This window comes from Rhinopithecus roxellana, chromosome 2 (genome assembly GCF_007565055.1).
Source record: "Rhinopithecus roxellana isolate Shanxi Qingling chromosome 2, ASM756505v1, whole genome shotgun sequence".
NCBI lineage: Eukaryota > Metazoa > Chordata > Mammalia > Primates > Cercopithecidae > Rhinopithecus > Rhinopithecus roxellana.
The window spans coordinates 167,149,986-167,162,627 of record NC_044550.1 but is presented as its reverse complement, the minus strand read 5'-3'; the positions used below and the strand labels follow the sequence as shown (position 1 = coordinate 167,162,627).

The 12,642-nt window shown below is 55.5% G+C and overlaps 1 protein-coding gene across 1 annotated transcript in view; it reads right to left on the bottom strand.

The window, feature by feature from the left end:
* WDR1 (WD repeat domain 1) overlaps positions 1 to 12,642 on the bottom strand; it is a 43,706-nt gene that overhangs the window by 14,005 nt on the left and 17,059 nt on the right. Inside the window, exons 4-6 of the mRNA XM_030923872.1 lie at positions 10,818 to 10,965; positions 9,552 to 9,732; positions 254 to 331 (exon numbers count right to left, since the gene is read on the bottom strand). Of these exons, the coding sequence (XP_030779732.1) occupies positions 254 to 331; positions 9,552 to 9,732; positions 10,818 to 10,965 (407 nt within the window). The remainder of the gene's footprint in view (positions 1 to 253; positions 332 to 9,551; positions 9,733 to 10,817; positions 10,966 to 12,642) is intronic.

Here is a 12,642-nt window from a genome sequence, read left to right as displayed (position 1 = left end):
TAAAAACATGTGGGTCACGTGTGTGTAAGCAGTTTCTCCATGGACGGTGGCTCTAGAAAACGAGGGCTAACAGACTGAGCTCCCAGTGTGGTTTAAAAGCAGACATGCGTTTACTGGGCTCTGACGACACGTCTGCAGAGAAGGGGAGGGCGACGTCTAAGTTCTGCATGTCAGGACTAGCCTGTGGCTCTGAGCGGTCACGGGAGCAGGCAGACAAGCCAATCCCCGCCCTAAAACCCATCCCAGGTCTTACCTGGCCGTCAGCACTGGCTGTGGCAAATCTGTTTCCATCAGGAGAGAATCGCACACAGTTGACAAAGCGGCTGTGGTCCTGCAGGAAAACAATTACCTGCCTGGTGAGGGGCCACAGGCCTGACTCTAGGTTCAAGAATGCTCTATATGAAATACAGTCTGCTTGTAGCTCCAGCTGTTCATCAGTGTGAACTGTTAGTCCACTGGAAAATGTTCAGAGCTTAAAAAAAGGTCCCGGGCAGTCCCTCAGTGGAGGGGTAGGAGTCTGCTCCAGCCTCTCTGCCACGCTGACCGCTCTACCTGCTGGGAAAGCCGATCAGCCCGAGCCAAGGCAGACCGCCTCCAACTATGCACCCCTCAATGAGGTGTCCCCAGCAACCACCCTCTTCTCTCTGGGCTCTGAAAGAGCTCAAGCCCCGATCCTTAAGCTTCATGATGGCTGAGACCAGTAGGCCTCTTCCTGGGGGCCCCAGCCCTGTCTTGCTCTGTTGCCCAGGCTGGAGTGTACTGGCTCAATCTCAGCTCACTGCAAGCTCCGCCTCCCGGGTTCGTGCCATTCTCCTGCCTCAGCCTCCCGAGTAGCTGGAACTGCAGGCGCCCGCCACCACGCCTGGCTAATTTTTGTATTTTTAGTAGAGACAGGGGTTTCACCGTGTTAGCCAGGATGGTCTCGATCTCCTGATCTCGTGATCCACCCGCCTCGGCCTCCCAAAGTGCTGGGATTACAGGTGTGAGCCACTGCGCCTGGCCAATAATTGACTTTTAAACAAAGTTAAACAATGATTATGACCCTCATTGAGAACAAGAGCCTAAGTGACAAAGGGGAAATGACATGAATTCCAGGGGCAACTCTGTTACTCGAATAAGGAAATGAATGCATTCTTTCCTCAGTCAACAAGAGTCTGTATCAGAGAATGATCCTCTAAACAAGCAGTCGCAAAAATGCCAACACCTGCCCCGCCCTCTCGCTGCCCACCTGCAGGCGGCGCTAACCCAGCAAGTGCACATCCAGTGCTACCAACTCTCGGCACAGGAAGGGCTTGCTGCTCAGTGGGTACGGACACTAACCTTCAGGAAAAGCAATGCAACACAAGGCGGATAACAGCGGATAACCTGCCCCATGCTCTAAGTAAATCATGGACTTAATTTTAAAGCATGAGCTACCTGCGTGGGGGAACTGCATGTGTTTGATTGTGTAATGTTTTCTCTGGGACCCCGTGAGATCTTATTCAGAAATAGGGTCTTTGCAGATGCAATCCAGTTAAGATGAGGTCAATAGGGCGAGCTGTAAATCCAGCAGGGTTTGGTGTCCTTGTAAGAGGGGAATCTGGACACAGATAAAGAGTTGGAGTGAAGCTGGAGGCAGAGATGGGAGTTCTACTCACAAAAAGTAACCCCCAGGGCTGTCAGTATCTGGGAAAGACAAGGACTCGGAGGGAGCGCGTCCCTGCCCACACCTTGACTACAGACTTCTGACTTCCAGAGAACAAATTTCCATTGTTTAAGGCACCCAATCTGTGGCTTAACAAACTTTGTTATGGCAGCTGCAGCAGACTAACACATGTAATCAATGCTGCCTCTGACACTCATGTAATAACCCACCAAGGTGAGCTGTGCCCATTTCACCAATGAGGAAACGTAGGCCCAGAAAGAGGAATCAGGTGCTGGGGTTCCCGAGGGTCACTCTCAAGGAAATCAATGTCCCCACAAAGTCCGTCAGAGTCAGCAGAAGATACAGACCCGGTTCAGCCCGGCAACGTCCCCAAGGCAGGCAGCTCTTGTGGAGAGGCCCACTCCCGACCCCAGAAATCTCTCTAGGCCCAAGAGTGATGCGACCCCAGAGCTGTGGTCCAAAGCAACCCTGGGCTTCCTGCACTTCAAAGATTAACCCATCTCCTTCGGCCGACAACCCAAACTTGCTTCCCTCTGGTGAGTCCTCCCCACTGGTCTTGGTGAGCTGCCAAGACCTGCTCACGGCTGGAGTAAGGCTGGACACAGGCCCAGCAGGCCCCGGCCCTGCACCTGAACCAGGACCTCCCACCTCATTGACCCGTGTTTTAACCAAGATGAAGGCCCGAGAAATCCCACATTCTGACAAGGGGAGTCCCAGTGCTCCTCGGGAGCTACTGAGGGCGACAACAGTCACATTTCCATCCCAGTAGATGAACAGATTGTCCTCCCTGCCTCATTTCAGGGAGCGCTGCTGTGGGGCTTGTATTCTGTTCTATGACTGAAGGGCTCGTCCTCTGTAGGTTGTGGTCACCGCCCACGAGGAACAGGGATGGAAGCAGCAGGCTGGCTCATTCTGAACTTGGGCTCAGGTCTGTGATCAGCTCATGAGCAATGGGGCTGGCAAGCCTTTTGCCTGCCCCCAGCACCTAGGTGCTGCGAGGCTTGGCCGGGCAATGCAGTGCAGAACTACAAGGCATGCAATACCCAGGCGGGCCCAGGGCTAACTAGGAGATGGAATGGGGGACACTGCACGGTCGTCTCTGGCTCTGGTGCTAGAGGTCACCCTTCCTTGTGTTTAAGTGCAGTTTCTGCATTTTGCATCTTTAGTTCCTTCTGTACCTTTTCCCCTAGTTCTAAGGCTGGCCTTCTTTGCTTAAACGGTCTGTGTTGTAAGTTTTCTAGCATTTCCAGGTAAGTGAAGTTGGGGAAAGCAGTTTCCCCAGAAGGCCCAATCCATTCAGCTGCTGAGAGTGAAAACCAACTTTCCAGATGGGGCTCTGGGGCCCTCCAGAGATGCTTTACCCCTGGAGGGGCCATGGAGAGCCTGTGGGCAAATTCCTCACAAGAGAACATCAGGTCCAGAGCGGCGGGTAACGCAAGCCACATCACCTGCACAAATCTGGTCTCCAGTTTCCTGTCCAGAGCTCTCGTCTTAGCTGCGCTGGCCCCTGGGCCTTGGGCAGGTGCTCGGCAAGCCTAGGGGCGCTCCAACCCAGAGCCATCCCAGAGGTCAGATCCCTAACTCCGCGGGCCCATTTGCAACCCCCTTTCTGTTGTTACTCGCCATCAGGGAGCCATCACGCATTGAGGGCCGGTTCCCGCTGGGGTTAGCTGATGGGGCCCACCTCCTATCTGTGTCAACATGGCCCACGGTCCCTCGTCCATGTCAGCCCATAAGGTCCACATTCCCTGTGTCAAAGGGCCTCACAGGGCAGTTCTCAAGAGGGCTGCAGGAAGGAGCCGGCTGGGGTGAAGGCAGTGGTGGGAGGGCCTGAGGCAAAGCCCTTCCAGACCCCCTGTGGGTGGGGTGGACAGGGGTGTATGCACCACTACTCCTTCCAGATGAGGTCACACAACCTTGCCCATGACATAACCACAGCTTGAATCCTAGACCTCTGACCGGCACATTGAGTTCTCTCGCTGCCCAACTCTGCTTCCTCCACCAGCACAGCCCTGCCTTGCCGCTGACTTCCCACTGGCTCCTCCACGCCAGCCTGAGCTTCCTTGAGGTGCAGTGGGCCAGGGAGATGGCTGGGCCTGGCTAACCCCCTGAGTCCTTCTGACTGAATGAGTTAAGAACTGAGAAAAGAGCTCACTCCAAATGCCCGAATCACCCAAACCCAGATGAGTGGGTGGAACAGTGGATGCTGATGGCTCTTGCTACAAACTGGAGAAAACTATTCAGCCACTGTTCAATTCCAACCTGTAACAAGTGCCAATTTCAGTGGCTCCCTGAGGTTAAAACACGGACATTCCTACTCCAGTTCCAGGTCACAGAAGCGAGGACACTCCTGCTTGCCCAAATCCCAGGACCTCAAATCCGAGTCTGTGGTTCACCTCTGCCAGCGCCTCCCACAGGCTCTGGGAGGGTGGTGTCATGTGTCCCTCCCTTGCCCCAGAACCCAGCAGGGGCAGGGGAGGGGCCTGACAGTCCAGGGACGCAGATGCCCCTTGAGTAGCTCATCCTCATCACCTTTTCCTGCACCTCGAGCCAAGGAGTCCAAATGCAGAGACTGATGTCTGCTCCTGAAATAGCCCCTTCAAAGGGAGAAGCTGCAAAAAGCCCATTAACCAAAAAAAGCGAGGGCTAAAAATAGCCCTTTCCACAGGGAGGCCAGGCCAGTGAACAAAGAGGGAGAGGGTTTGGGGAACCTCCCAGGGAGTTCAGGGAGGTTCTGCCTCTGTCCCACCCCAGCCAACCAGCGGGGCTGCAGCAGTCTCTCGGTCCAGCCTCATCCCTGGTGGACACCCCACGGTGTCTGGTCCACACTCTCTTGCCTGTCCTCCCTTGTAGCCAAACACACAGCCAAGGCTGACCCGTAACAACAAGCCCCCCTCCCCACAATCCTCACTTCCTCCCACCAATATGTTCCCTTTCACCACTGAGGAAACGGAGGCTTGAAGCACTCAGGTCATAATTAAGTACCACACCCATGTCCACATCAGAGGACAGAGCACTACAGGCCCTAGCTGGCCTGTCTCTAGCACACACACGCTCATTACCTACCTGGTCAGCTCAGGAACCCTCTGGGAGCCCACCCCATTCCCCCCAGCCTCAGCTGACCCTGTACACAAGAGGACCACAAGCCCACCCTTAGGCTGTTCACATGCCTATGAGCTGGTAGAAGGGGACAGGCTCTCGGTCCCCATGCCCACCCCCACTCCACACAAGCCCAGCACGGGGCCTCCACGGCCCTTGGTCAGTGGGTGTTCCCAAAACACCTTTACACGGTGACCTGTGAAGCTGGCTCTGGCCCCCATCCTTCAGCCCACCCATCCCTCCGAGCAGACTTCCCTGCAAAGTGCCCTGGGGCAGCCTTGCAGCCCCAGCCCACTTAGCTGGGCTCAGGGGCATGAAGCAGCTCCCCACCCGCCTGCCTCTCCCATCACCCAACATGGGTCAGTTCAGTCACCATGTTCCCTGGAGAACAAGGACCATGTGAAGAGACAAGAAGCTCATCCTAACTAACCGTCCTTGAGCCACCTACTGGCCATGTGACCTGGGCCAGGTCACCCTCCCTGCTGTCAGCCCCCAGTTCTAAGGAGTCAGCCAACAGCCCAGTGAAGAGCAAGGCCAGCCAACAGGAGGGGTGGCGCATGCTGAGGACAAGGGAGGGGGTCTTGTGTACCCATCACAGGGGCATGGCCCAGGCAGCCACCATACATGCCAGAAAGGCTGAAACATCTGCTCTCTGCCCTGTCTTGAGTAAGGAAATAGGAAAAAGAAAAACCACCAGAAACCTTGCCTGTTTAGAGCTCAAATTTTCCTTATCTATCAGTAAGGCAGCACTTCTGATAACAGCCACAGCTGAGGTTTCCTGCCCTGCTTGGCTCCAGCCTCAAGTAGGAAAACTATGTGAGGTGCCAGGCCCCCACAGGGCAGAGGCGATGGACAGAGGGAGCAGCAGAGGCGACGGAACAGAGGTAGCAGTGGCACCCTAGCGAGGGAACCGAGGAGTCCTCCGTGCTGAACATTTTCCCACCTAGCATCACAGCTTGTTAGATCTGGCAGTGAGTTCTCAGTTCCACAGCATAAGGCTGAGCCCCCAGGCCGACATGCTGCTCTAAGTAACCATTTCATGAGACACAAACTATCCGGCGCACCAGCAACTCCTGGGACCTGGGACATGGACACAGCTGTGAGCCACACTCCAGAGGGGGCGTGTGGTGATCAGAGGGCGCGTGTGGTCATCCTAGACCACCAACTGCTCACCCGACTGGAGGAAGCAGACAGCCAGAGAGGCAAAGAATCTGGCCCAAGTAACGCGCATGGCAAAGGCAGACAACAGAGAGAAACTCAGTGGGGGCTTTAAACCCATCCAGGAGTACCTATCCCAGGAGCCTGCCTAGCATGAAGACTTCCCCATGGGTAAGATAGGGGGAGGCAGGGAGATAGTCTCGCCACCCTCCCTTTTTCAGGCCACGGTCAGACCCTCCGAGGGGAACCTACCCCTGGGTTCGCAGAATGCCAGCACTGGAGACCAAGACTGCTGTGCCCAGTCTCGGTCTCTTTTCAGAAATGTTCTCCTGAGAAGATCCCGGGAGTTACTTCTGCAGGTCACCCACCGAATCTTCAATGTCACTGGGTAGGGATGAGCCGGCACCTGGGCCTATTCCAGGTCAAATGTTCCTTCACCCCCATCTTCCCGGAGCCTCACTCAGGTTCAGGCAAATGAAGACCAAAGCTGGGCTACGGTCCCTCAGGAAGAGGGACACACAGGGGAGCCTGGCTCGAGCTGGGCCGGGAGTCCACACTTGCTCTGCACAATGGGCTCTTCAACAAAAAGGAAAAGCCATGTGACCCCCGAACACGGGCCAGCGAGATGAAGGTGGCCTCCCGGACTCCACAGGCAGGGCCCCTCGTTTTCCTCGGAATTAACTCCACAGGAAGGGTCCCTCATTTTCCTTGCGAATAACTGCTTGCATTTCAGCTCAAGCACAGCGTCACGGGAGTTCTGCTTCAGCTTGTACTGAAACACCTTCAAAACATGCCTTGTTCCTTTTCAAGGCAGCAGCTCCAACTCGACCCAGCTGGTCCCTCCGCAGTCGTATGCCAGTCCCTCTCCCACCCAGGTGACTAGGGAAGCACCTACCACCCCACCTCTGCACCCCCAAGCTCAGGCCAGTTTCCTGGTCCCGGCCACATGGGTCCTCTGCAGGGAGTGGGTGGGGAAGGCGCAGATGAAGACAGGCCCGAGCTGCCGCCACAGCCCAGCGGCTCATTCTCTGGAGGGGAGAGGCAGCAGGCAAGGCCACCATAGCCCGAGCGCTGGTGCCGAGGCAAAGGCAGCCCAGACCCAGTCGTCATGGGCTGCGGAGTGAGAGATCTGGGTTTTGAAAAAAGACACACTGCTGTGTGGATTCCACAATAAGTAGAACTTAATTCCCTCTAAAATAAAAAATGCCCACATATACTTGAGTTTTAAAAATCTTTTACTATAAAAGGCTCAATTAATTCCTGAGAACTTCCACATCCCAGGCTTTCCGACCGCATCAGAAGAGCCCACATATGGAAGGAAGCCCAGCAATGCTCAGCCCACCATGTCCTCAACACCGGCTGTGGCTGGGCCTCATGTTAGCACTCACGCCTCCTCTCACTTCCCCCAGCCTGGACGTGCTCCCTTTCTCTGGGGTTGGTCCTGGAGGGTACGACCACAGCTTTCCTCTGGGGTCTGGAGGGCTTAAGTGTAGATACACACCAAAGTGTATCAGCAACTCAGAAGGTATTCGGGGGCAGGTGTGGGGTCCCTGAGCACCCTTCCTGTCCTTCCTATGCGGGGGCAGTTGAGTCCGCACAAGTCTCCTGAGCATGTGGATGGTCACTGCTGCCTCTCACACCCTCCCTGCGGCTGAGGGTGCAGCATGGAAGGGTCACTGTCACCCTGTTTCCAGAAGGGCCCAGAGGCATGACTCGCCCGAGGGGGGCAGAGCCAGCTAGCTCTGTGCCAGGCCACAGCTTTTTCTATTTCTCCCAGGTCCTCAGGTAGGGCCCATGGTTGTGGGTTCCACAAAAGACTTCAAGACACATGGTGGTATCCACCCTGGAGCTGGGCTAGCTGGGGAGACATTTCTACCCAACACTCCTGGGCCAGGGCTGTGGGGTGAAGTCCTTTCTGAAGTTAGAAAGGACAACTAAAGAGAAAGAGTGTTCTGGCCAAGCCCCCAGGCAAGCACACAGCGGCCTGGTGAAGAAGGCAGGCTCCAGCCCACCCTGGAACAAACCTGAGCCCCCGACCCCGCAGAGCACCCTGTGCTGGGTTTAATGCACCGCTGCAGAGTGGAAATGATCCCTCCCAGGGCAGGCAAAGGAGCCCCCACCCACAGCCGGCTTCCGGCTACCACAGAAGCCTCTGAGCTGCTTCCTCCCGCCCTGGGCTGAGATGGGGTGTGCAGTTGACTCAGCATTACTCACCCTACTCTGCAGTGCCTCCACCCCAGTGAAGAAACATGGCCTGAAGCCACAGCCTTCAATACAGCTCCCAAAATAGCCAGGTCTCCGCTACCTACCCATTAGGCAGTAGCCACAAGAGTAGGGTCTGAGAGCTGCCCCGTGTTCAGCTGTAGACAGGGAGCCTCCCTATGCTCTCACCTGCCTGGCTAGGCCCAGCTCAGCCTGCGGCTCTGCAACAAAATGAAGCCTGTTTCACTACGAACCGGGCATCCTTGGAAAGCCCTCCTGTACCCTAAGCCAAGAACAGTCTCGGGAAATTCTGCCCACTTTGTGGGTCCTGTCTTCACCCTTTCCAGCTGCACTGTGCAGGCTATTTATGATTCATGGCATGACGTCACTAAAATAGACAGTGCTCCTCACTGAGCCACTTTAAGGATATGATCTCATTAGTTCTCCATAAGGCAGACAGTGAAACTACTGATGGTCCCAAGAGAAGGAGTCCCGAGACCTTGGTCCAATCTGCAAACACAACCTCCTCCAAGAATGTAAAAAAAAAAAAAAAAAAAAAGTGCATTTCTGGGTCCATTGTTCTCGTCCATCCTCAGCACAAGCACAAGTGGGATGGGGAAAGCCGGGGCAGAGCCGTGGGGCTGTGCTGAGACCGGCTGCTGGGCTCCTCCCCTCACTCCTACAAGGCTGGGGCAGGAAAATGGGCATCACAGATGCTCCAGACCTGCCAGGTGGCTCTCCTACTTCAAATTCATAGTCAAAACCCTCAGATGCTGCTGGCCCCCGTACACCCCCATCTTGCAGTGCAGAAGGGAGAAGTGAGGAGGCTTGGCGAGGCCTGGGTGACTGTCTGAGGCGGGGTGGATGCACAGTGTGGGCCTGGGATGCTGCCAGCTACACCCAAAGCCTGCGGCACTCCAATGCCACATTTCTGGCACATTTCTTCCACACAGTATCTTTTAAGTCTTCTAACCGTTTGTCACTTTGCAGGCGTATCACTGCCCTCGCTGTCTCTAGGGGAGGCCCTCTGAGAGACCAATCTGGATGTCCCGCAAGCTCCTTTCCTCTGCCACTTTGGTGGCCCAGCTAACAGCAGGCCCCGCAGGCTCCCCTCTCTAATGAACACCTCCAGCCCCAGATGCTCGCCTGGTTACGCAGCCTCAGGGTTACCCAGCCCTGCCCCAACCCCTGACATGCGCACATTGTCGTAGGGCAGGGCCCTTCCTTGTGGGAACCATCCATGCCCAGCTAAGGGCCTGGGGAGGACGAGTGCTGGGTGGGGGAGTCCTCCCTCTCTCTGCACACCCCTGGGAGCCCACTTCTATCTGTGTATCATGGCATACGTGGCATGCGCTGTGGTCTCTGCCATCAGCACCTAAACAGGCTCAGCCTCTGCCAGCCTCATATACAAACCATAAATTTCACCCAGAAAGTGAAGTTCACTTACGCCAATTGTGAACTTGAACTTGAATGGGGGTCCCTCAAAGAATGCAGCGCAGTTATCATCGCTTCCCGTGGCCAGCCGGTATGGCCGGCTCTGCTTGATGTCCACACTGTTGATGACTTTGTTGTGTCCTGTGATCTCACCCACAGAAGAGCCACTATCCCACAGGAAGACTGCTCCAAACCTTGACCCAAAGAGGATGGAAGACAAAAAAAAAAAAATCAATCCCAGAAGGTTGGTAAGCAATCTGACAGCTGAGCTGCCAGTGCACAGAGGATGGAGTGACTGCCAGCAGGCAGCTCAGAATGCCACAGGGACAAACGAGGGAAGCACCAGGGTTCTGGCTCCACGAGGCATTTGTCCAAATGACCCAAGAACAAAAGGGAGCAAGCCAGCACCTTCGGGAAGGGGTGGGTGTGTGTGTCTGTGGGGCCCCACGCCACAGGGCCCGGGGCTATCTTTATGGCTTCACCGCTCTCCTTACAGTTCTGTTGGGAGGGAACAGTTACCTTCCCTACAGGAGTGAGATGCCCTATTCTTGGCTGACATTCAACAAAAACACTGTTTTAGTTACTATTTGCTACTGAATAAAGGAATTAAGACCAACAGGAATGACTTGAAAAGCCATGGAAAAACACCTACCGGAACATGTATGAGAAAGTGCCTTGCAGTGAAGAACAGACATGCCACTGTCAAGTTCAAGAGCTTATGGCCAGCCATGGCGCTGCAGGGGGAATCTGACTCTCTTGAAGTAAAAAAACCTGGGTTCTAGCACTGACCTCACCAGTCGCTAGGCCCCTGAGGTCAGTAGCCACCAAGTGCCACCCAGCCAGCAGCCACTGCCCCTCCGTCTTCCATCAGGGACCCTTGCGGGAGGTGCCCAGCTGGAAAAAACAGTTCAGCCTCCCTGGCAGCTTCGTGGGGCAGCTGCTGCGAGGGACCCCACCGGAAGCGGTGTTGCTCTTTTGCTCCGTCCCCTTCTTGCTGCCTGCAGGTGGGCATGACAGCTGGGGTTCTAGGGGGCAAGGGGCTCAGGACGTCAGAGATACACAAGTGCTGGGCCCTGGGGGCAAACCCATTGTGATGTGGAGTTCTGCCTTACCTGTGGCCGCAGCCAGTCCTGACAGGGCCCGGCACCTATCGGGAGCTCAATCCTCACGAGTCCAAGTTAGTCCCGACATCAGCGCGTCCCCCTCCCACCAGGGTCATGGCACATGGATGCATGAGCCACGGGAACAGGGCAGGGAGGGGCTGAGACTAGTGACTCACTTCTCTCTTCCTTCCCCGACCACGGCGATCCTCTTACTGTCTTCAGTCCAAGCAATGTCTTTGATCTTCCCAGCGAAAGGCTGGTACTCATACTTCAACAAGTGCTCCTTCTGCGTGGTATCCCAGATCCTGAGCTTCCCAGACACATCTGTGGGGCACAGTGGCGGGGGGGGGGGGGGGGGGGGGGTGAGAGCCACATGTCACTGCCAGGCCAGGGCCACGTGGCCATAGGCCCACTCAGCATGTCTGGTTGCTTAGGCTTTCTAGAGGAAAAACCCTAGTGAAGAGAACGTGTCTTAGGGCTACGATATTCAGCCACTCTTAAGTCAGAGCCCGTGGCCTCCAGAGGCCTGCCATTCGAGGCCTCTGCATTTTGCCAGAGATCATCTGGATAACAAACCCTGCTTCAGGGACACATGATGGCAAACTCCCATATGCCAGAAAGCAGTTGAGTTTTCTCACTGTTTCTTTTCTTGTAGGGGCATCAGAATGACGTGTGGGCCTCAGGCCACCTTTGGGGAATGGGACGACACTGGCTACACCTGTCTCTCCTGTGCAGTTGCTGCAGTGACTTCTGGAAACGAGGTGCACAGCTGTGAGGGTGCAGCGTGCTGCCCAGTGCGATGCCTCAGCATGGTCTGGCGGCCTCCACCCGGGCCTGCAGACCTGGCTCCCTGTGCAGCTTCCCACAGCGTGCTGCTGTCTGGCAAATCAGCAGCCTCACTCACACACCGAGCAGTTCTGCAACTCACAGGAATTCAAGCGTAAGATTCTTTTGTGAGAGTAGCAGGTGGGTGTTGCGGGGGAAGGAGAACTATACACAGAACTTGATGCTGATTCTCTCCTCACTGGAGCGTGGGCAGCCAATTGTAACAGAAGCAACACTAGGGGCCACGTACCCCCAAACCCCCATCACGATCCTGTCACCAAGTACCAATCCCAATCCTGACACACCCTCTCCAAATGAGCACTGTGTTGGTGTGAAGAAATGGGAGCATTCTAGACTATCTCAAGGCTTCACGGCTTAAAACCTTAGCCCCATCCGCTAAGCAGGTAAAGGCGCCTTTTTAAGAGGATCTTCAGGCCACGTTAACACCCACCACAACTCTACAGCAGCTTCCAGTGAAAAGAGCTTTTGTTTTCTTGATGGAGCTAAGCAGCTCAAGAGAGGGCAGCAGCTAAGAGCCAGGCCTTGGGAGCAGGGGCCCTGGGTTCAAATCCAGCCTCTGCCACATACAGGCTTTGTGGGGCTCAGCAAGCAATGTGGCCTGTGTCCTTATCCAGAAGAGGGGAAATAACACAGTCACTCACAGGGCTGCCACAGGTTTCACGAGTTAAGATGTGCAGTCTCCAACTAGTCCTCAGTGCACAGCAAGAGCTCATTACGAGTCAGGTGGAACTAGTCCACGAATTAACTGAGGCTCTGCACAGGCCACAAAGATGTCTTGCTTGCGGGCTTGTTGGACACACAGCCCGAGCCGCGAATGAGCCAGGCCCTGAGATGCAGGAGATGCACATAACTGTCCCGCTCTCAGCCCAGCTGCGGGGACAGGCAAGAGGAGATGCCAAATCCAGTGAACAGCACTAACTAAGGGGAGTCTCAGAAGGGCCCAGTCCTCTGCGCGAGGTCCAGGAAGACCACCTGCTGTGCTGCCCGAGGTGAGCTCCAAAGGGGACCTGCAGATCGGCTTAGTGAAGTCCTTTCACTGATAAAACAGGCTGCAGGGGAAGAAGGGGTCAGAACAGGAAGTCACCACAGGCTGGCAGCATTGGAGGGGAGCACTGTGTGTACAGGAAGGACACGCATATACACTCAGGAGCATAC